The sequence below is a fragment of the Sceloporus undulatus genome, unplaced genomic scaffold (assembly GCF_019175285.1).
Source record: "Sceloporus undulatus isolate JIND9_A2432 ecotype Alabama unplaced genomic scaffold, SceUnd_v1.1 scaffold_13, whole genome shotgun sequence".
NCBI classification, from domain to species: Eukaryota; Metazoa; Chordata; class Lepidosauria; order Squamata; family Phrynosomatidae; genus Sceloporus; species Sceloporus undulatus.
Genome location: NW_024802935.1, coordinates 5,171,014 through 5,195,121, shown reverse-complemented (window position 1 = coordinate 5,195,121; position 24,108 = coordinate 5,171,014). Strand labels below are relative to the sequence as shown.

General features: G+C 44.2%; 1 protein-coding gene across 9 annotated transcripts in view; it reads left to right on the top strand.

The window, feature by feature from the left end:
* The window catches only part of LOC121917252 (HMG box transcription factor BBX-like), a 181,072-nt gene extending 163,180 nt beyond the window's left edge, over positions 1-17,892 (top strand). For all 9 annotated transcript variants that reach the window (XM_042443031.1, XM_042443027.1, XM_042443032.1 and 6 more), the window contains one exon: positions 14,736-17,892. In XM_042443031.1, the coding sequence (XP_042298965.1) occupies positions 14,736-14,823 (88 nt within the window). In that variant the 3' untranslated portion in view covers positions 14,824-17,892. The remainder of the gene's footprint in view (positions 1-14,735) is intronic.
* Positions 17,893-24,108: the final 6,216 nt, after the last annotated feature.

Genomic DNA, 24,108 nt, shown 5'->3' with positions numbered 1-24,108 from the left:
AATGGCATGGTTAGAAGTGTCCCTTATAAAATGGCACATTCAAGTTTTGCTTTTGGGAATTTGTATTTTTTAAAAATATATTATCATAGAATCATAGAGTTGGAAGAGACCACAAGGGCCATCCAATCCAACCCCCTGCCATGCAGGAAATCACAAGCTGTGGGTAGTCCATAGATTTTTAGGACGAACTGTATAAACCTCAACAATGTGTTACTTCCTTGAAGACTAAGATCAGAGAATGAAAGTTGACACATATGATGGTGATGGTTGTTGAATGCCTTCATGTCATTTCTAACTTATGTTGACCCTAAGCTGAACCTATCATGGGGATTTCTAGGCAGGTTTCTTCTGTACATGTATATACAGGACACAAAATTCTGTTTTATATTCAGAATTTCACCTTGGCTTAAACCTCATGTGCAATTTAAAGTGAAAGTTTGTAATACAATACCTGAATAAAGGCTCTTCAAATAGTGCCTTCCTAATTTATTTCATGCATTTCTGAGGTGATGTGGTGGTAAGAATCCTACCTCTGTAATTTACATTATCAGCATCATCATTTCTTTTCCAACTCTTTGCCATTCTGTCTGAAGATAAATTCTGAAACAAGTTCTAACTGATCTAAGAAAATGTTTCCATGTTTAAGGCTTGAAACCGCACTAAGGATTGAAGGATAAGTCAGGCACCAGACAGCTGAATTTCTAGAGAAGTTTGCCATCAGTCCTAATGGATCAGAATAAGATGCATAAATTAAAAACAGGAAAAGCATCTGTGGCTAATGTTGCAGATAAAACAGCACATCTCCCATAGTGGAATGTGGGAGTGATGTTCCAAGGTAGAAATGTGGGCCACAAGCAAGTGCTATGTTGACACCAGCTCAGAGTAAAGATGCAATGTACCTGTTAGAGATAGAGGATGTGGTGTCCTACTATCACATCCTGTTTTGTACTTCCAATTAATTACCCTGCTCTAACTCTGTTCTTGTTCTTGAGAAAATACATTAGACAGTGAAACACAAGTATTTCTGTGTTTCTCAGGTTCTAGTTTAATGCAGAGGCATGTTCTCTTGTGTTCAAGGCCCTGGGACAAAATCTCACTGTTGCATCCACAAAATTTCATAGGATGTGGATAACAAGCCTCTAGATGCAGGTAAATAGTTCATAAATATCCTCTAGCATAGCTTACATTTTAGCTTTTTTTCATATCTTCATGGCAGTGCAAGTGCAGACTAGACTGATTCTCTACTCATGGATCTGTTTTTCCAGGAAAATCTGTATAGTGGTACCTCGGGATACGAAATGCGCGGGTTACGAAATTTCCGGGATACGAAAAAGTTGGATTGGCAAAAACTGTTTCGGGTTACGAAATATTTTTCGGGTTACGAAATTCATTTCGGCGCGAAATTCAAATGCTATAGGCTTCCAGCGCTAACGGAAAGCTATTTCGGGTTACGAAATTTTCGCGTTACGAAGGGAATGGCGGAACGAATTAATTTCGTAACCCGAGGCACCACTGTATCTCTCTCAGTGTTTTGACCTTTAAAATTGGCAACAAAAAGATGGGTGTGCCTGAGCTGGAGATCACATAGTGCCGACTCTACTGCCTTACTTCTTGTGGCAACAGCATTCCAATTTTCTGTGTAAACCCACCAAATCGGAGCAATACTCTTCAAATGTGCACTCTTCTTAGTGCTGTTTCAATCTTGCCTGCAATGCCACCCTGCTTAATTATACAGCAAATTGACAAGGGCCAGTCCCTAGTCACCCAAGCTATGAAGTCTTAGCCTCAGAGGCTGTTCAGGTTTCTTAACAAGTCGTGTGTAAGTAGGCTTCACCATCAGAAACACACATACACACACCATACTGCTGTATCTTAACTATAAATGCAAATAATCAGATTTAATGAATGAGATGGAATTTTATATCTGTGGGAAGGAACCTGTGTTCCACATTTGTACTGTCTCCATACACACACAAAAATTGTGCTTGATCTCTGCTAATACTGTTGTCAATGCAACTCCTTTGAAATCAAGTCCACTATGGTGGATTCTCTTCATTCTTCAGCTGTGCTTCACATGTTAGATGTTTTCTAATTGCAGCATAGCCATGTTCATGTAAGGGAAGTATTAAGGATAGCATACTAAGAAAGGTCAACAGAGCAATTCTGGGAATATGGTTGAGTCTGCAGGCCAACTTTCAGACAAGAAAGAAGCAATAGCAAAAGCAATAGCAAGTACTTTCTATACTGCTTATCAGTGCACTTAATAACTCCCTAAGCGGTTTATAATGTGTGAGCTAAATGTCCCGAACAGGCTGGGTACTCATTTTAGCGACCTACGAAAGGATGCAAGGTTGAGTGGACTATGGAGTCCTGCCTGGCTCCATAGTCCACTCAACCTTATGGCTGTGAATTGCTGCAGTACTGGCATTTAACCACTGCTCCACCAGGGTTCCTTTGTACACTAGAAGCCATGTTTCTTTTCTTCAGCAAAGGAATGATCTTAATAGTTTCCAAAGAGACTTTGGAACATTATACATCTTTTCTTTTCAAGGAACCTAGGGGTGTTTTAATTTCCAGTCACATGGAGCCTTTTTATATACACTGCTCCCTCGGGTTACGAAATTAATTCGTTCCGCGGCCGCTTTCGTAACCCGAAAAGCCTTCGTAAGCCGAATTGCCATAGGCGCTAATGGGGAAAAGCCGCGTTTCGTGCGAAAAAGCCCCGAAAAGCACCAAAAAATTTTTTCGTAACCCGAAAAACATTCGTAACCCGGAACAATTCTTTCCAATGGGGATTTTTCGTATCCCGGAAATTTCGTAACCTGGGTATTTCGTATCCCGAGGTACCACTGTATATTAAAAAATCTTATGACTTCTGAAAATGCATGAAACTGCAACTTGGTAAATATGTGAGGCATCAGACATTCTGCCTAACCCAAACATTCATGTTAAAACGTTGGCATTCTTATCATCATACCTTAAATAGAAGCTTAGCAAGTCTTCTTTGCTGCCTACATGTGAGTCATTAGGAAAAAGAGGGTATTATTAAAAAGTGAAAGTAACCTAAAAAGGCATCTTTCTAAGAAACTTAAGCAGGTGAGTCTTCATATTTTTCAACTTCAATGGAAGAAACTTGCATTAATTTGCAGTCATCAGAAGCCCAAGCTTCTCTACCCACTTATTTTAGGAAAACAGCAGCAATCCTGAACAGTTCTGTTGCTAATTAGTGAAAATTTTAGGAGATGATATTTTAGGAGTGGGGTGAAAGAGAGCAAAAAAGATGTTCACCTAAAATTACCAGTTGTTATACAATATACGGCATTTGAGGGGTCTTTCAGATAATGTTTTTTTTTTGTAGTGGAATGATGTGAATTACCTCACTTACACATTCCGGGTTCATTATTCATGCTATGGAACTGCATCTGTGTGCATCTGAGGGAATTTGGTTGCTCACACGTGCCAGACTCAAATAAACATGGAGTCATGTAGAGTTTAATCCCGAATTATCCTGGGTCTGTTCTCATTTGTTATTCACACTGTCGACTGTGCAAATTGTTTTTTAAAAACACTCAGGGAAAAAACAAGTACCAATTATCCCTGGTTTAGGGGGGGGGGGGGGGGCCCCCCCCCCCCCCATTTAATCAGGTGCATTCGGGATGCATGTGGACAACAGAGATTCAACCTGGATTCATCCTGAATTATTTTCACCATCTGAAAAGGGCCTAAGTCTAACCCACATTTTCTCCCAAATAAAAGTGAAAGATGTAAGAATGTTTTTGTTCCAAGAAATAGCCCAATGTGTTTTGGCTGAGAAATATTTGTATGGCTTTCTACAAGGGCTGTTCAAAAAAGAGGAAGACACTATATATACATTATTTTCTAAAATATTTTTAAATGGGACATAAACTCAATAAGAACAAATATTGTGTAAACCCATATGCCTCATATTAATTTACACATAAAGTAAAATCTATGAAAATTAATAAGTACTGACTAACGCTATATACTTGTAAAGTAGGACTCTTTATATACTTACAAAAAGTTATATACAGTTGGACCTCTGTATTCATGGGGGATCCATTCCGGACACACACGCACGCACACACACACCATAGATATAAAAATCTGCATAGGCTCAAATCCATTAAAAATAATGGCGGCGAACTGTGCCCACACCCACTAGTGCAGTCGCTTGCACGCACCACCATTAACCAAAATGGGGCTTGCCATCCACAGATGGTTATATCTACAGATGGCAAGTCTGCCGATAAGGAGGGTGGACTGTAAAACCAACTGGCAAGAGTTTTAAAAGACTTGTTTCCAAATCTTGTGAATGTCAGCTAATATATTTGATGATATAACTGTGTTAACTAATATTTTTTAAATTGATGATATAATCCAAAGGCTACAGATTAGCATTAAAAACAGCGCATAGAATGGCATATTTGTGAGTGTGAAACCCCCAGTTTCCTAAGCTTACATACATGCTGATGTCCCCAACCCCAGTTTTAGTACAGTGCATGTTATGGTAAAAAGCTAGTCAGGTAAGGGACAGTACAATGCACAAGAAATCAGATGTTGCTGTAGTCATTTTATAAAACATAATTATTTCTTTAATAATATGTTTTTCTTCATGTTGGATAGTGCCCTGCCCTGTATAAGACCCTGTCAAGAAGGAAAATGAACTTGATGTTAAAGACTGGAAATCTAGTTTATTCCTCTAATTTAGGGTTCAGATTTTAACACTCTCCCTAAGCTGCCTTTCTGCTGCCAAGTTGCTGTGCACAAACTGCTTTGATACACAAAGAAAAAGATTTGTAAGACTGCAGTGGTTTATTCATCTTTGGAAAAATATTGGCTACCACTCAAAGATCTAGAGAAATGTCATTGTAAAATCCTGCAGGTCATTTTTCAAATAGCTTTGTATGTACAGCTGGCCCTTGGAACTTGTGAGGGAACCATTCTGGACCCCCCCCCTGCAAGTTCCAAAACTCATGCATATTCAAGCACCATGAGCTTGAATGGGGCATGTGCATGCAGGGCGCGCACCACGGGCATGCGCCCCATTGACATCAATAGCAATCGCCCCTCCGTGGATTTTCAAGTCCGCGAATTTGGAGGGGCGACGATATACAGAAACTCGTCTTACATGTGTATATTGTGATTTGAGTATTGTACTATGACTCTGGAGATTAGGGTTTGATTCCCCACTCATCTGTGAAACCCACTGAATGACCTTTGGCGAGTCACATACTCCCAGCCTCTTCGGGAAAGCAATAGCAAACCTCCTCTAAACAAATCTTGTCAAGAAAACCCCATGGATAGGGTCACCATAAGTTGGAAATGACTTGAAGGCACACAAGAACAGCAACCAAATCTCTATTTGGTTTACTCTATTAATGCTCACAAATCATCATATTATACATTAATGTGAGACATGGGTAGAATCATCGAATCAGAATTGGAAGAGGCCTCATAGGCCATTGAATCCAGCCCCCTGCTCAGTGCATGCACGTGCACATGCACCTTCTGTACTTATTCATTTTATCACTTACTTAAAATTAGTGTATGCTCATCATTCCCTCCCCTCCCCCATACATACACACCTGTTAACAGCCCCTGAAGAAGCCATAGAAATGTTTCTTGGCCAAAACATCACAATGGAAGGAGGCGTTGAGTGGAGTGTCTCAGGTCTCTGTCTTAGGGCCATTACTTCTTACCATTTTTTTCATTAACTTAGAAGACTAGGTGGGGGGAATCCTTATCAAGGATGCAGATGACACAAAATGGGGGGAAATATGGTGAACACAATGAAAGATATGAACAGAATTTAAAAGCACCTAGTTAAACCAGAAAATTGGGTAAAAATTAAAATGAAATTCAATAGAGGCATAAGCAAAATTCTACATTTAGGCCACAAAAACCAAATACAGAATGGGGGTTATATAATAGCAGTACTACATGAAAAAACTGGGGAATTTGAATTATTGTTGATCATATTGTTGATTTAACATGAGCCAGCAGTATATGCTGCAGCAAAGAACTATTTTAACCTGCTTTAATGGGAACATAAGCTTGGGACAGACCACCTGAAAAGGGCAGCCTGCCGGCGGCCTTTTTTCCTCCAGAGGGAAGCCGCAGCCGCCAAACCTCACGGCTTCCCTCCGGAGGAAAAAGAACCGAGAAAAGCGGTTTCTTCTTCGTGGTCTCTGCGAATCATACAAATGTGTTTCACTGCGCCTGCGCAGTGCTGCTCGGAACCTACTGGAATCACTAGGCAGAGTTTACTCTGCAACATATTGAAACTTTTTGGCGGTAACTCCGCCCACCCGTTATAAGGCCCCTGCCTTCCCGCTCTTTTCCCCAGTTCCTTTTTTCCGCCGCGCTAGCTGCTTCAGGGAACTTTCGCTTGCTTCGCTTGCTTGGAATCACTTTCGCTTTTTGACCTCGGACTGTACTTTGACCATTCTTTGTCTCCCGCCCCTGGTAACTTCGGACTTTCGGACTGTTGACCTCGTTTTCGGATTCTCCTCTGGCTTCGACGACTTTGGAAATGCCTGCACCTTTCAAGAAGTGCGACATTTGCGGGGGCAAGGTGCCCGTCCAGGACCCGCACTCCTCCTGCCTCTTGTGCCTGGGCAAAAACCATGACACCAAGGCCTGCCTGCTCTACAGATCCCTCTCATCCCAGGCCCGGAAAAACCGTGAGTCCCGGCTCACTTCGGCGATTGCCCTCGGCAAGGTACAAGAGGGGGGTTCACGGTCATCCTCTGTCCCGCCTTCCGTGCCCCCCACCTTGTCTCGGGCCAGTGTGTCCAGCGTGACATCGGGGAGAGCCGCCGTTTCCAGCGTGGTGTGTGTCCCGGCCGGGACAACCTCTTCCACCACCCCCGATGTGGCCCGTGGCTCCAAACCGCCCAGCGCCACCGACGAACCCTCCAAGCGCCCCCATAAGTCTTCGGGGACTGAGGGTACCGAGCCGGCCTCCAAACCGAGGAAGGGATCGGAGGGCTCGCGTTCGAAGAAGGCCACTGAGCCGGAGGTCCATCTCACCTCGCCTTCGTCCTCCAAGGCATCCAAGGGATCTCGCCACGCTCCGAAGTCTAAGGAGCTGGCTGTGTCTTCGGAAGGGGCAAAGTCTCCAAGACCTTCCTCGTCGGCAGCGGCTGCTGTCCTCCTTGACCTCCCAGACAACCCGTTCTTCCCAGCGGAGGAGCCTCCCAGGCCTGGGAAGAAGAGGCACCACGACAAACCGGGTCGTGATCCTGCCCCAAAAAAGCCCAAGTCCTCCAAGGATCGATCCACCACCGACCCGGCGAAGGAGAAGAAGCACTCTCCGTCCAAGCAGGCCCGCGCTTCCACTTCGGCAGCTCCTTGCGATCCGGAGCAGACGCCGGCAGGTCGGAGGACTCCGGTACCGGATACCCCACCGCCTCTGCCCACCATGGACTTTGTCCACGGGACGGACGACACCGTGCTCCCTCGCTCCCCAGGACACCGGTCGCCCTCCCATCCTGCAACCGACGACGAGGAAGGCCAGCCCCGCGGGCATGAGATTCCGGACCTCTTCTTCGACACGCAATCGCGCCGGTATTACGTGTCGGTTTCGGAGGACAGAGCAATAAAGGAGTTCACTAGGCTGAACCCCCATCCTGTAGACCAAGGCACCCCGTCCAGATCAGTCCCGACCGTGTCTGTCTACGAGAGGTCGCCGTCTCCACCTCGCAGGCGCTCGCGATCCTCAGCGGACCTTGCTCCAACCCGCCCGAGATCCCAGGTTAGAGTGACGGACCCCCTCTCCTCTGACCTGGACTCTGACGACGAGCCACTGCTTCCATCTGAGACACCTTCGGACGAAGATGTTCTCTCGGGCCCAGCCTCTCCCCAGAGGATGCATAACCCAGAGCCTTCTTCCCTGTCGGACGACGTCCGGTCCTTCACCGAACACGTCGTTAAGATGGCGAGGGCCCTCGACATCGAGCTCGCTTCCTTGGAGGACGACGCTGAGGACCCGGTTGAGCGTCGGGTGCATGGTCGAGTGCCTACTCCACCTTGCCTGCCTCTCCTTCCGTCATTCCAGACCATTGTCAAGAGGTCCTGGGACTCTCCGGCTACCCTGTCGGCGCCCTCCCGCAAGGTAGAGTCGCTCTATAGGGTCGCCCCGGTGAGCTGCCCCTGGTTGGCTGACCACCCCAGGCCAAACTCTGCCATCATCGAGGGAGCCCAACACAGCTTCGTCCCGAAGCAGGCGACCTCCCCTGTCGACCGGGAGGCAAAGAAGGTGGACGGACTGGCCAAGAAGGCCTACTCTGCATCGGCCCTTGGGGTCAAGGCTGCCAATTACACCGCCTGCATGGGGGCCTACATCCAGACCCTCATGGAATGGATCTCCCCCCTCGTCCCGGACGTCCCAGATGACATCCAGAGGCAGCTGGTGGAGATCAGGGACGAGGCTCATTCCATTGGGAGTTGGATCATCACCACTTCCAGGAATATGGCAGACTGCTCGGGGAGGGCCATGTCAGCATCCATGGCACTTCGACGCCACGCCTGGTTGAGGGCCTCGGACCTCAACCCTACGGTCAGGGCGGCCATCGAGGACATGCCGCTCGATGGGACCGGGCTCTTCCATGCCGAGACCGACGACCGCCTGAACAGGAAGTTCAGGATGAAGGCGGCGGCGAAGAAGCACGGCATGTCCTCAGCACCGGCTTCTCCGTTCCGGAAGCGTCAGCGCCCGTGGCAGCCGCAAGGTCAGTCACAGGGGACTTTCTCCCGGGATTGGCAGTCCCAGCAGCAGGGCTCCCAGAGACACCGCTTCCCCTCGCAGTCTTCCTCCTCCTCTGGCCATCGCAACTTCCCGCCTCGGTACCGCAAGTCCCATCGGCAGGACACCGACCAGGGGAAGAAGAGAGCCTGAAGGGACGCAGCGCGCTTCGTCTCTCCTTCAGCCCTCTTTTTTTTTGGACATTTTGAGGCCCTTCGCTAACACCTGGGCCTCTATAACATCGGACTCGTGGGTTCTCAACATTGTCCGTAGGGGTTATGCCCTCGAGTTCCAAGAGCTCCCTCCACCTGGAGCCTTCATGTCCACTCCCCCCTCGGACACCCTTCTCGACGAAGTGCGCGCCTTGCTTGGTAAAGGGGCAATCTCCCCTTTGCCGCCCGACCAATGTCCTCGGGCCTTTTTCTCCAGGTACTTCACGGTACCGAAAGCGGATGGGGGCCTCAAGGCCATCCTGGACTTGAGACAATTGAATTTCTTTCTTGACTACCGTCGCTTTCGAATGGTAACCCTGGCTTCCATTCTGCCTCTGCTTCACCAGGGCCTGTGGTTCGCGACCGTCGACCTGAAGGATGCCTATTTCCACATCGGGATCCGAGAGTCCCACCGGAGATTCCTCGCCTTCGCTGTCGGCTCCACCTCGTACCACTACAACGTGCTTCCTTTCGGCTTGGCCACGGCTCCACGAGTCTTCACAAAGTGCATGGCACCGGTGGTGGCATACCTTCATCAGAAGGGCTTCATGGTCTTTCCCTACCTGCACGACTGGCTGTTTGCAGCCGAATCCCAACACGAGCTGCAGGAGGCAGTCTCATTCGCCTTGCACCTCTTGGACTCCCTCGGGCTGGTCGTCAACAGGGAAAAGTCCCACTTCACACCGACCAGACAGGTCAAGTTCATCGGGGCCATCCTCGACTCCGAAAACTGCTTAGCCTTCCTCCCTCCGGATCGGTTTCAGGCCCTGACAACGTCCCTCAGGCCGTGCATCTCCCACAGAAGGGTGAGAGCCAGAGACGTCCAAGTCGCCCTGGGTCACATGGCATCGACGACATTCATCACCCCTTGGGCAAGACTCCGTCTTCGACCTCTCCAATCCTGGTTCCTCTCCGTCTTCTCCCCGTTGGAGGACCCTCCGTCAAGGTGGCTCACGGTACCGAGACCGGTGGCCGCTTCCCTCAGATGGTGGCTGGACAGCTCCAACGTCTGCACCGGGATGCCCTTTCATCAGCCCCAGGCACAACTGACTCTGACAACCGATGCATCCCTGGAGGGATGGGGTGCCCACCTGCTCGACCTCGTCGTCAAAGACAGGTGGTCCGCACAAGACAAGCTCCTCCACATCAACGCCTTGGAGATGCTCGCAGTGGAAAAGGCCTTGAGGGCGTTCGAGTTCGCTGTCACAGGAAAGGTGGTCCTCCTGAGGACAGACAACACCACCGTGATGTATTACATCAACAAGCAAGGTGGTACCAGATCCAAGACCCTGCTCGACCTCACGCTCCGCATCTGGGACTGGTGCATCCAGAGACGAGTCCTCCTCCAGGCAATTCATCTTCCCGGGGAGGACAACGACTTGGCAGACCGCCTCAGCAGATCTCCATCGGTGTGCCACGAGTGGAGGCTCCATCCCGAGACGGTCAGCGACCTCTTCGATCGGTGGGGAACCCCCCGGATCGACCTCTTCGCGACCAGGTGGAACACCCACTGTCCCCAGTTCTGCTCCAGGAAGCGATTCGACGGATCCCTTGGAGACGCATTCGCTTTCCTCTGGACGGGGGAGCTCCTCTACGCCTTCCCTCCGTTCCCTCTCATCATCAGAGTGGTGTCCAAGATGACAACAGACCGCTCGCATGCGATCCTGGTCACCCCGTGGTGGCCGAGACAGCCGTGGTTCGCATCCCTTCTCCACCTCTCCAGGAGAGGCTTCCTCCGCCTCGACCCGCGCCCGGACCTGCTGTCGATCCAGGACGGACGGATTCTCTACCCGGACATCGAGAGCCTGCCGCTGGTAGCCTGGAGAATTCAGTCCTGACTGCCCTGCCGGAGGCAGTGAGGACGGTGATCCTGGCTGCGAGGAAACCTTCCACCCAGCGCTCTTATGCCCTGAAATGGAGGAGATTTTGCCTCTTCCTTGACCAAAAGGGCTTGTCTCCTGCACAGGTGTCCACTCCAGTGGTGCTGGAGTTTTTGATGACACTTTTGGATGGAGGGCTGTCCCTCACATCCATCAAATGCTACCTGTCTGCCATCTGTGCCAAATACCAGTTCGGGGGGAGGGTTTCTTTCTTCAAAGACCCTTTGGTGAAGGGGTTCCTGAAGGGTTGTGCCAACCTTTATTCTCCTGTGTCGGTACCAACGCCGGCTTGGAGTTTGGAGTCGGTACTGTCCGCCCTCCAATCCAAGCCCTTTGAACCGATGGCCACAGCGGACTTGAGACTATTGACTTGGAAAACCGCCTTTCTTGTGGCCATCACCTCTGCCCGCCGTGCAGGCGAACTCTGTGCTTTACGGAGGGACCAGCCATTCTTGAGGTTCCACAAGGACAAGGTGGTCCTCCATACGGACATCACCTTCTTGCCGAAGGTTGTGTCTGCTTTCCACATGTGCCAGGACATTGTGTTACCTACTCTCGCATCCAACCCGACGTCGGATGAGGAGCGACGCCTACACTCTCTTGATGTCAGGAGAGCACTGGCATTTTACCTGGACAGAACTGCTGCCTCCAGTCGGTCCGAGAGACTTTTCCAATGCTACTCGGAACCGAAGAAAGGGTTCCCTGTGTCTGCGCAGAGGTTGTCCAAATGGGTGGCTGGTACCATCCACCTCTGCTATGAACTGTTAGGCAAGCCTCTCCCTGGCAGGGTTCGGTCCCATTCCACAAGGTCAATGGCAGCATCCTCTGCATTCCTGTCGGGGATCCCCTTGGAGGATGTCTGCAGGGCTGCCGTCTGGTCCCAACCTCTGACTTTCATCAAGCATTATAGGTTGGACACCAGGGCCATCCGAGACACAGCTTTCGGGAGGGCTGTGTTGGTTTCAGGGTTGCATTGATTGCACTACTGATGGTTGTGTGTTGGTTTATGTACAGTTGACACTGTTTACATTCTGTTCTATGTAGGTTGGTTATGGGACCGGTCTTGCATGACCTCTTGTTCCCTACTCAGGTCTAGCAATGTTGTTGCTATGTGTATCTTCTATGAACAGAAAAGACTGACACTTTTTATGTTTCAAGGTGTTTATTGTATAATAAATATACCTTTGGTTCACCATAGCTTTGGTTTCAGGACACTCCCTCCGCCGCATACCTTAGCTTGTCAGTCTAAACCCATTTGTATGATTCGCAGAGACCACGAAGAAGAAGGACAGGTTGCTTACCTGTAACGGTATTTCTTCGAGTGGTCATCTGCGAATACATACAAATCCCACCCGTCCGTCCCCTCAGTGTCCTGCTCTCATTGGCTCTTTCCATCGCCTGCTTGGCGGAAAAATTGCGGAACTGGGAAAAAGAGCGGGAAGGCAGGGGCCTTATAACGGGTGGGTGGAGTTACCGCCAAAAAGTTTCAATATGTTGCAGAGTAAACTCTGCCCAGTGATTCCAGTAGGTTCCGAGCAGCACTGCGCAGGCGCAGTGAAACCCATTTGTATGTATTCGCAGATGACCACTCGAAGAAATACCGTTACAGGTAAGCAACCTGTCCTTCTTTTTAAGCTGCAGGGGCAGCATAACAAGTGTGCCACTGGTGCACTCGTTATGTAAGCGCCACGTGGTGCTTATGTAACAATGGCAGTGCCCGTGTACACAGGGCGCCGCCATTGTTACACTGTCCATATGTTCTAGGGTTAGGGACCGTGTGGTTGCCGTGCGGTGCCTAACCCTAGAACTGGCACTGGTATACCACTTTATGGCGGTATGCACTGCGCCATAGTTTCTTAGTTGAGGGAAGTAATAGTCCCACTATATTCTGTGCCTCATCTGGTGTACTGCAGTTCTGAGCACCTCTTAAGAAAGATGTGGACAAGTTTGAGCAGGTTCAGAGAAGGGCAGCCAGGATAATAAGAGACATAGAGTACAGGGCTGTTTGACCATGGAACACGCTCCCTCGGAGTGTAGTGGAGTCTCCTTCTTTGGAGGTCTTTAAGCAGAGACTAGATGGCCATCTGTTGGGTATGCTTTGAGTGAGATTTCCTGCATGGCAGGGGGTTGGACTGGATGGCCCTTGTGGTCTCTTCCAACTCTACGATTCTATGATTCTATGAAACATATAAGGAAAGGTTGAAATAGCTGGGCATGTTCAGTTTTGCACAGGATTATCACAGAGAGAAGAGAGCAAGCAATCTATTCTCTGTTGCCCTAGAGCAGGGGTAGGCAACCTTTTTGAGCCGGGGGCCGGGTTGCTGTCCCTCAGGCGACTGGGGGCCGAAGCCGGGGGTGGAGCTTCAACCCTCTGGGGCGGGGCCACATGCTGGGGGTGGAGCTTCCACCCTCCGGGGCGGGGCCACGTGCCAGGGGGTGGAGCTTCCACCCTCCAGGGGCGGGGCCACATGCCAGGGGCGGAGCTTCTACCCAGTGATTCCAGTAGGTTCCGAGCTTCTACCCTCCGGGGGCCAGGCCTCCCCATCTTTGCTGGCCCCTGACGGGGCCCCAGGCCCCATCAGAGACCGGCAAAAAAGCTGGTGGGGGTCGTCAGTGCTGGAGGGCCTCCTGGAGGGCCCCAGAGATGGCAGCGGGCCCCCCAGAGGCCCCCTGCCGGCCTCGGAGCCAAAATGGCGGTGCCCAGAGTGGCGAAAAGCCGTGACGGATGGCTGCCACAGCGGCGGCAGCGGCGACAACAGCAGCAAGGGGCCAGGCGGCAGGCCTCCACGGGCCGCATCCGGCCCGCGGGCCGGAGGTTGCCGACCCCTGCCCTAGAGGGTAGGGCTAGGTCTAATGGATTTAAGTTACAGGAGAGTAGATTAGAACATTAGCAGGAATATCTTGACAAACAGAGTAGTTTGGCAATGGAAGCATTTGCTTAGAGAAGGGGGAGGGGCTCTTCTCTGGACAACTTCAAAAAGGGGTTGGACAGCTACCTACTGGGGATGCTTTAGCTGGAGATACTGTTTTGGAGTTGATGATGCATGAGGGCCCTTCCAACTCTATGATTCTCTGGTTCTGTGACAATTGAGTTATTTTGTAGTTTAATTAGCTGAAAGGGCCAATTACAGTGACATGCAAGCAGCACTTAAATTTAAAAATGGAAATGGAAATGACAGCCTTTGTGGTCTTAGAATCCTTTCTCCCTAATCCCTAATGTGTGTAAAATCTGTAGCTGTACTTGATGAACAATTTGGTAACATACATGATTGAAAAGCAAAGTGATCCTATCATTGTCACTGATCACACTGTGTCTTGCTTGGAAAAGTTACTTCTTCATAGCGACCATGCCATCTGAGGGATTTTTATCCAGGGAAAACTTTTCCTCATCCAGGTGGGGATAAACAAACAAGTTTGATTCCACACATACAGAGCTCCTGGCTGAATCAGGGCAATGTTGTTCCTAGAAACAAAGTATGAGTTATTATTAGCATTTGACATGAAGCTACACATTCAGCACAGGATACTTCTCCTACAGCACAAGATTTTTCCCTGCTGTTGATGTTAGTAGTATAAAATTTAGTGGAATACAAATATTGTATTTTAAGTGCATGTGCTATTTGGGAATAGAAGAACAATGTTGTTATTGTTGCTGTTGTTTGTTTGTCCTGTCTATGATTCATCTGATTCAATAAAGAAAGTCATAACCTTGACTTGCAAGGCCTGAGCAGGAAGGTTAATGGACTGAGGTTTATGGAGGTCTTTCATTCAAGGGTGTGCCATAAATTGAAGCTAATTTGACAGCAAATAACAACAGCAACAAAAGATTGAGAAGCATAATTGTGGGTTAACATTCCATTTGTTTTTCCTTTACAGGAATCAGAGGACAGCACCTCTCCCTTGTGATGGACAGCCAAAAGAAATGTCTCAGGCTCCAGTGCTTATTTCCTGCGCTGACCAGTGAAGCTCTACCCTATTGTAAAACATTGTGCTTTACCTAATATCCTAGCCTTGTCTTTACCAATGGATGCTAGTCAGTCCATGTGATGGAGGAATCCATAGACTGAAAATGAGTGGTTCGTGTTCAGTGTGGCACAGATTTCACTGATACCTTGGGACGGGTCCCTTCCAGTTTGGGGCCCAGAATCTATTCTAAGGGGGATGTTATTTTTCTGTTAAGAAACAGAAATGAAAAGATCTGGAGTTTTGTTTTGTATTGAAGGTTTTTAAAGTGGTAAATGTATAGTTACATGGAAGAGGCAGACTTTACTGTAGCTCACACAGCATCTGTTTTATCAACCAGAGTTTGGAAAGTAGTTTCATATAATAACTAGTTACTCTAAACAAAAATGCAGAGGAGGAGATGGGGGAAAGGGGAAGAAACTGATGCACTGCACTAGTTACTAGATATTCTTAGTCCTTTTTGTACATGAAGATTTATGTTCTGAGATGGTTTATATAATAGGTTATGCCTACATTTATATTTTAGAATGAATTTTAAGAACCTGTTTGGAAAATCCAAGAAAGCATGGGCAGGTGTGCTATTGTTAGCGGTCTATGTGCCGTTGTATGGCCCAGGAGTTCTGCACTTTTTTTGTATTTGCCACCAGGGGGTAGAGTTTATTGGCAAAAAATGTTGACAGGCTTTATTTTGCTTGGTTTTTTAAAAAAATTAAGCATAGAATAATGAGCATGATTTGCATTTGAAAGAAAGGTTTGACATATTGATAAGAACAATACTACAAATTATTGATTTGTCTTTCAAGCCTTGCAGGGTTCATTTATTTTTGGATAGAAGTCTAAAATAACTATGTGGAAACTAAAGCAGTGAAATGGGTGGCGGGGGGGGGGGGGGATACTATTAATATGTTGTTCAGAAGTGACCTTAGTATTACTTCACTCTTTGGGGGAAAACAACCTTTTCAATTGACATGCACACTGATGTACATATTTTGCATTTTACAGACACTGGAATTGTCATAAATACTATGCACAGTCTAAATTGGCTTCATCAGTTGTATGAAGTGCTAGTGCTAGTTTGAGAGGGTAAAGTGCTGAGTGTCACATTAGTAAGGGATGAAGGAGAAATGAAGTTACAGAATTAGGCTGTCAAAGAGATCCTTTTCCAGTTCATGTTTTTTGTCTTGATTCTGTGTTGTATCTTACTCCCATGCACACATCTCATGCCATGGCAGAGTCCAGATTATTCTAAAAACCATTTCCTTCTGTTTATTAACCCCACACTGATCTCAGTTGCCAGTCATCTGACACAGTACACATGGAGCAATTTTGGCTGCTGTTGCTCATTTACTTTTTCAAATCACAATCCCACTGATCAGCTGCCTGTTCTTGAAGAGCTGATTCATAGGATTTCCCCTTCAGACCTACACCCCCATTTGTTGGACCAGGAAGGGTAATTGTGTAGACAGCAGCACCTGTTTGTATGCACAGTTCCCTGTCCAGCTAAAAGTACACAAATGGAAGCCTGCTTCCACACACACAAAGCCCCTGGCTGGATCAGGGCAGTGTTGTTCCTAGCAGTAAAAAATGAATTATTATTAGAATTCGACATGAAGCTGCACACTCAACACAGGGTACTTCTTCCACAGCACAAGATGTTTCCCTATTTGTTTTGCATCATAGCACAAAGACTTCTTAACCAAATGCTATTGACCAGACCCCAGCAATAATTTTCTATAAGTCGTCTTGTCTCTGGTGGAATTTTGTGATAGCATTCAATTCAGCAAGACTCTTTTTTATTGATTAGGCTCTATACGATGAGAGTTTACACAATTTTATCAGGCTTTCTTAATTTATACTTGACAGAATTGATAAAGGATGTGTGTTTGGGGTTTTTATTTTTTATTTTATTTTTTGTAATTGGATTTAATAGCCATATGAAAAGTGACTCTTAAAACCTGCTTGGATTAGCCTTTAATTGTTGTAATCAGTGCATGTCTTTCAGTGTCTGTGTCAATCTCAGACAATTCACACACATTGTAATAACTGGAGAAAATGTCATTTCAACCCATGTAAAAATCAGAGACTTACTCACAGATGTAAAGGTTGAAGAAGTGGAAGAAGGAAAAATGCAAGAAAGAGAAAGTTACATACTTTTAGAAAATTTAGGTAGAAGAATATTCCACATGCCTCTGGAGCCTGCCATACTATTTTAATAGCTCAATTTTCTGGAAATTTTCTAAATTATTGTGTCATCATGCCATATTCTTGGGCATATATTGTTATAGTTTTAGAATTGTAGGCCCATGTATTAGCTGTGGTTCAAACCTTTAAGTAGCTGAAATCTAAATCCTATATGGTTCAGCCTGTTCAGTACCACCATCCTTGCACCATTTTAAATTTGAGTATTGTTTCTAAAACATCTCTTTATATGAATGGTGCCTTTTAAAAGATGCAGACAGTTAGGGTTTTTCTTTCCCCTATGTGAATTAATTCCTTGATTATCCTTCTTTCCTAAACCGCAATTATTATCTCTTAGACACGGGACTGAATTTGGATCAAATTTACTGACTGTGAGTGTTTTCTGATGCTTGTAAACCTTTCTGTAGATCTGCTTATTTTTTTAGCAATTAGGCACCGAGAGCAACAGAAATTTTACTTATAGTACTTTGGGAGCACAATTCACTTGGATATTGTTCTGCCCAAACCCCATGGGAATGCGCATTAAGTTTTTACACAGATCCCATTCCTTTCAGTGGGGTTTCTTCAAGATAATTTCCAGATAGATTGTGCACTCTGGCTCCCCTCCCCCCCCTTTTTTTTTTTTTCTTGATTCTCTAAATGATGTCTTGATTTCAGTAGGGATATTTACAGAAATTGTTAGAATGGATATCCCTAAGTTCAAATAGAAACAATTGTTAGCATAAAAAAAAATCAATCCAACAATGTACTGTTTAAATGTCTGTTTTTGTTTTTAATTTCCATTATTTTGTGTTTTTCGAAAATGAATTTCTGTGGCATGTATATACCAGCAGTGTTGCCCTTCCATTTATATCCATGAATTCTTATAGAAACAGCAATATTGCACCTTAAATATTTCAAACAAACCAAAATATTATGTTATCCGCTTTAGTGTTTATTCCAATATTGTTATATTATAGTTTACCAAACCCATTCTAACTTAGCAAAAGCTATCAGTATTTATGCATTTAACAATATTCTCTAGATTTGAACCTGTGTATGTCTTTTTTTACAAGAAATTTAAATAAGATAAATTATTCTTGCCCTCTTCTATGGTTTCTTAATGAAAGTGAGGATATATTTCTCAAGTGTAAAATTTAGCACTGTCCCATTTCCATTGTCGTTGTTTATTTATTTAGTGACCTTTGATATTTCATATACAGTACTGTAGTTTTGAGGTATACACATAGTAGCTGATACTGCAAGCAAAGAATCAGCTGGGAGAAGGATACTGTAATGTCATGTTCATGAATTTGTGTTAGTACTGTATTAGATGAAGGGATTAGAAGGAAATTCTGCAAAGTATTTAACATGTACATTTGATTTTGATTTTCCTGTTGGGGTGTTTTCCATATACAAGACCAAAACTGATGTAAAATCTTGTGGAGCTGATATCATGCTGTTGTATTTATGACAGTAATTTTCTCTGGATTGTACTGTGATTCCAGAAATAGGATATATTTATTTAAGAAGAAATAGTGTGCTTTTTTTACTAATACATTATACAAAGCAATGAGCCAAGGAGTTCAATCTTTGCCTCACTGTCCAGCTTATAGTTCAGTCCCCAACTTTCAGAATTGACTTTGAAATTGTTGTGGTATTGGGATAAGCAACAGGGTATAATGGGCTCCAAGTTTTTTTGTTTTTGTTTTTTGTTGTTATTATTATTATTATTATTATTATTTGATAGTGGACTTGGTTGCTGCTTCTAAATAACACAAGTAGCATACATGTAGCTGCTAGTTACTTGAGAGTTGCTTGCTCTGTTCACTTGCAAACCCACAAGAGTTGTACACTGTGTGCCACAACAAGGAAAGACATAATACAAAGTGTCTGCCTGTCAGAAATGGTGTATCCCTAAGCTGAATTGGCCAATATATAAAGATAGAGTGAGAGATGCATTAAATTTTACCTTTCTGCAGAGATATACAAAAGGCATAGTTTGGATGGTGCTTCCTACCATCCACAGCAGGAAGAGTAAAGTGAAAACACACACTGAATTCATATGATGAGTGATGAGAAATTTTATAAATGTAGCCAGAGATGTATGTATCCTGCTACATTTGCAGACTTCTTGATAAAGAGTCAGACTGGCACAGATTAACCTCGCTGCTGGGAATGGAGAAAATCCACATACATGTCTTGTTTATGTGGAGCCTCAATTGCAGAATTGGGGGCACCAGCATATTGTGACTATAACACAATACAGTTGTCTGTAGTGATCAACTATACAGAGGATTTTCAACCAACCGTGTGAAAAGGACTGTAGGAATGTTTTCTAAATGAACAAGGGGAACACCTTCTGTACCACATTGGGGATCATTTAGACAGCTATCACTGAGTTATTAAGTGATACTTTTTTCAGTCATTCATGGAAGGGAGAGAAGATGCTGGTTTAATATAACCTTAGTATGGAGCATTAGAATAACACAATTTTTCATGATTGTGTCATGTTCAGCAACTGTAAGAAATGTTTTCATTTTAAAGATAATAGCTAGGGAACTGGGTTAAACAAAAAGGCAGGGTTTTCAGGTTTTCATTTTGATGGGAGAGGGGTGGGGTTTATATTCTGTGAAGGAAAAGAAATATGGTAAAGACTATAATGATTGTTGGGCTTGCCTTGTACTTTTGTGTATTTATGCCTCTCAGCAGCTCTCTGTTCTACAACTAATTCTAATAATGCTACCTCTATTAAAGGCTACTGCAGTTGACTTCCATTTGTTTTCAAGATTCCTCATGAAATCTTCCTGAGCTAATGGATATTTAGTTTGAATTACTCTCCAGTACATTTTTATTTCCTAAAAACAGCAGCAATTCTGTACAGGGGACAGTGTAACTCTCAAAACTGATATCTATAGTATTCATACCATTGATCCCTAACAAGTGAGGCATTTGTTTGGTATTAATGAGGCATTGTTTTTCTTCTGTATACATGACAATAGATGTTGCTTTTAAAACACTTGCAATCTGGTGTGGACACACAAACATACATACATGTACCACAGTGAAAAGAAAAATGCTCCTTTCCCCAAAAACATTTCATAATTGAACTGTATATTTATCTTCCTTTTGAAAAACTGAGACAATACCTCACATGCAGAATTCCATGCAAACAACTGGATTTATTTTGTGATAGTCTGGACTCTATCCATAGTTTACAATATCATTACCATGGCATATAATTATGTCTTGTACATGCATAGTATGAAAACATGATCTGCATTAGATGTTGTTTGTTTTTCATTGTTGTGGGTCAAGATGCTAACTTGTAGAGCCCTTAAATCTATCCTACCCTTGCATTCCCCACACACACTTTTGTATAAATTTGGCATCTGCACATATCACAACATAACACATTTCAGTAAGCTGCAAACTAAGGCACAGATTTCATGTTTCTGATGACTTAAATAAAACTAAGTTTGTTCTTCTCATTTTTGCCCAAGTCTTAAATAGGTTCTCAACATTGTTTATCAGAAGGCATCCACAGCATATCTGGGTTTTTTGTTGGTAAGTTTTTGCTCCTAATCTTATAGACAACAGTCCAGATAGGACTCTTTTCATACCACTATTCCAAAGAATTGATTTCTAATGAGTATCTTAACAGTTTTATATCAGGAATCAACATGCACCAGTATACTGGGATTGGAGACACTATAACTTATTTTATAGATTAAAATATTGACTCTATAAAGTAGGTTATTTTGTGTACCATATTATGTAAATAAAAAAACTGCTTTCTTAAACATGTGCTTAGGATTTTTTAAAATATAATTTTAAAATAATTTTGTCCTGCTTTTCACTAGCTTTACAAATATAACCAGTTGCTTTGCTGTTTTCAAATCAGCACCAAAGGGCTTTGAAGACAACAAAAATATGTGTATGTGATACTTTTCAATTTAACTGCCCAACGTTTAACTCTTATTCCTTTGAAGCTTTTCTTTAAAAGTTAACCTGGACTGCATTTCCTTAGGGGTGCAGTCTACCTAGTGACTTAAATATCCTAAAGGCACCAGATCCCATCTGACCTTGGAAGCTTAACAGGGTTGGCTCTGGTTGGCTCTGGCTTGTACTTGGATGGGAAACTGTCCTTAATACCAAGTTCTGTAGGCTATATTTCAGAGGAAGGAACTGGCAATCTAAGAAACCACTATGAACTTAATGGGGTTGCCATAATTCTACAGACAACTTGAAGGCACACACACACACCCGACACACAATCAAGCTGGAACTTTGCACTGTTAGTTGTGTTTGTGCACAACACTTTCTCCACATGACTTTGTGCAAGAGAGCTTATCTGGATTATGAGCTAAAGGTCATCAGAGTCTGCATGGTCTTTATTCATTATGTTTGGCAGTCTGCTACTATTTGCTATATGCTTGTATGGGTTTTTGTGTGTATGATGGAGTCTTCTGTCTTGCCAGTTGATACTGGAAATCATAATCTTAAAAAGTAACTTTTTCATGTCAGGTTCTTTGCTGGTAATTCCACTGCATTCTGACTCAGAATTTGATTTGGTTTGAGAAAAACAAGCAAAAAACTTCTGAGTAAAATGTGTCTCATAAAACTCTTTCTCCCTGGTGGTTCAATAGAGCTATTGCATTTTAGCTGGCATAGTTCAGTTTATAACTATAAATAAAATGTACATCTAGTCTGATTTACAAGTGCACATGTTAAGTCGTGTGTATAACATACTGAAAGGCATCATGATACTGATTCTGGGGGGGGGGGGAATTACTAGGCTTGATTTGTTAAAAGACTTCTGAAGATATTCACATCTACATGCATATTTTCAGCTATTCAATGTGAACTAAAGAGTAATTTTAAAACAGAATGAATGCAAACATTGTAAGTAAAAGCAACATATATTATATTCTGTTTATGCATACATTTAGTGGCAGTACAGAGGTAACCAGTGTGTGTAATTTGTTAAATTTACTGTTCTAGGAGTAAGAATGAAATGTTAGAAGTAAAAATGCTACAATTGAAAGGTATCAAATACACATATTCTTTGTCTTAGCAACTCTTTGTTCAATTCAAAATTAGTTGAACTTAAGCGTGCACATGTACTAGCAACATCAGAACATCCACATACTCTCATCCTTGCAGCAGAATGTTGCATCATGTATGAATCTTCTAGCACTATGTAGTATCATGTGATATAGTGGCTTAAGGATTGCACTACAACTCTGGAGACCCAGAGTTTGAATCAGTTATGTAAACCTACTGGGTGACCTTGGGCAAGGCACACACTCTCAGCTTCAGAAAAGCCCCATGATAGGTTTGCCATAAGTCAGGAATGACTTGAACACACCATAACAACAAGACCCTGACTCAGTTAACGGGTGCATGCACTGAATTCATGCACACATAAATAGGCATGGAATTATATTGCCATGATATGATCTGTATTGCTTGGAAATATGTGTGAATGTTCCATCCATATAGGCAGAGCCCATTGTGTTAGTCTTTCCCACCTGATCAGCACTCAGCCAGAAACCATGTTCCAGGTAAGACAGATTTCTAAAATTGTCCCTATCCACAATCTTCCAGTAAACACATTATCTCCCACATGCATTCTTATGAGACAGCTAATCCCATATATCTCAGTGTTTATAGTAAAGACAAGAAAGCCTTTGTTTATTTTATTTTAATAAAATAATAATAATTTTTATTTGTATCCTGCCTCTCTATCAAAGATAATTGAGGCAGCTGACGTATTAAAACTCCAAAAAAGTCCCCCAAACTCCTTCCCCCCTCCCCTAAAAAAGAATTATTAATGAAATATTTAAAAAATCTACAATAAAGTAATCTGATTAACATAAACAGCATAGGATTAAGCACAGGGTAGCCAGTGAGGTAAACATATTAGGTGTGTGGCCAGGATTGTTATTTGGGGAAGGCCTGCTGGAAGAGATCCATCTTGACGGCCTTTTTAAACATGTCTAAGCTAGTAATAAGACAGATCTCCTTCAGCAGGCCATTCCATAGCCTGGGAGCGGCAGAAGAAAAGGTAATCTGGGTGGTTGCAGTCAATCTGGTCTTTATAGGTTTCAATAGTTTCCTCCAAGAGGACCTAAGTGTGCAGGGTGGATTGTACAGAAGGAGGTTGTCCCGTAAATAGGTTGGACCCAAGCCATGTAGGGCTTCAAAGGTCATAACCAACACCTTGCACTGAGCCCGGAAACCAATAAGCAGCTAGTGAAGTGATTTTAAGATCAGTGTAATGTGGTCACGTCTAGATTTTCCCATGACCAACTTGGCAGCCATATTCTGCACTAACTGAAGTTTCCAGACTAAGCACAAGGGTAGCCCCGTGTAGAGCATGTTGTAGAAGCCGAGTTGTGAGGTTACCAGAGCGTGTACCACAATTTCCAGGTTCCTTGGTTCCAGGAAAGGACACAGCTGGCATATCAGCCAAAACTGATAGCAAGCACTCCTGACCATCACATTTACTTGATTTGTCATCTGGGGTGACAAGTCAAGGAGTACCCCCAGACTGTGAACACATTCCTTAAGAGGGAGAGTGTGACCCCATCAGAACTGGAGATTGTATCACAATACTTGGATTAGGAGTCCCTACTGTGAGTACCACTGTTTTGTCTGGATTCAGTTTTAGTTTGTTTTTCCTCATCCAGTCCATTACCGCTTCAAGACATTCATTGAGAGGAGAGATGCCATCTGAAGTTGAAGCTGAAGACGAGGCATGGAGAAATATATCTGGGTGTCACCGGTGTACTGATAACACCCTGCCCCATGAATTAACTGAATTTAATTTAATTGATTGTGTAAAACTCCACTTTCTCTCAATATGAGACCCAATACAGCTTATAGTATATGTTAAACTACATAATGTCTAGTATCATTTTTTTTTAAATCATCCGATCCAATTAAAATATTCATTTGAAGGAATTATAATGAATTCAAAACATTAAAAAGATTACACTATCATTAAACTCACAATTTATAAAAAAAAGTTAACCACAACCAACTTTCAGTTTTAGCAGTAACTCAGCAGTAGGATGACAGTCTTAGGTTGGACATGTAATTT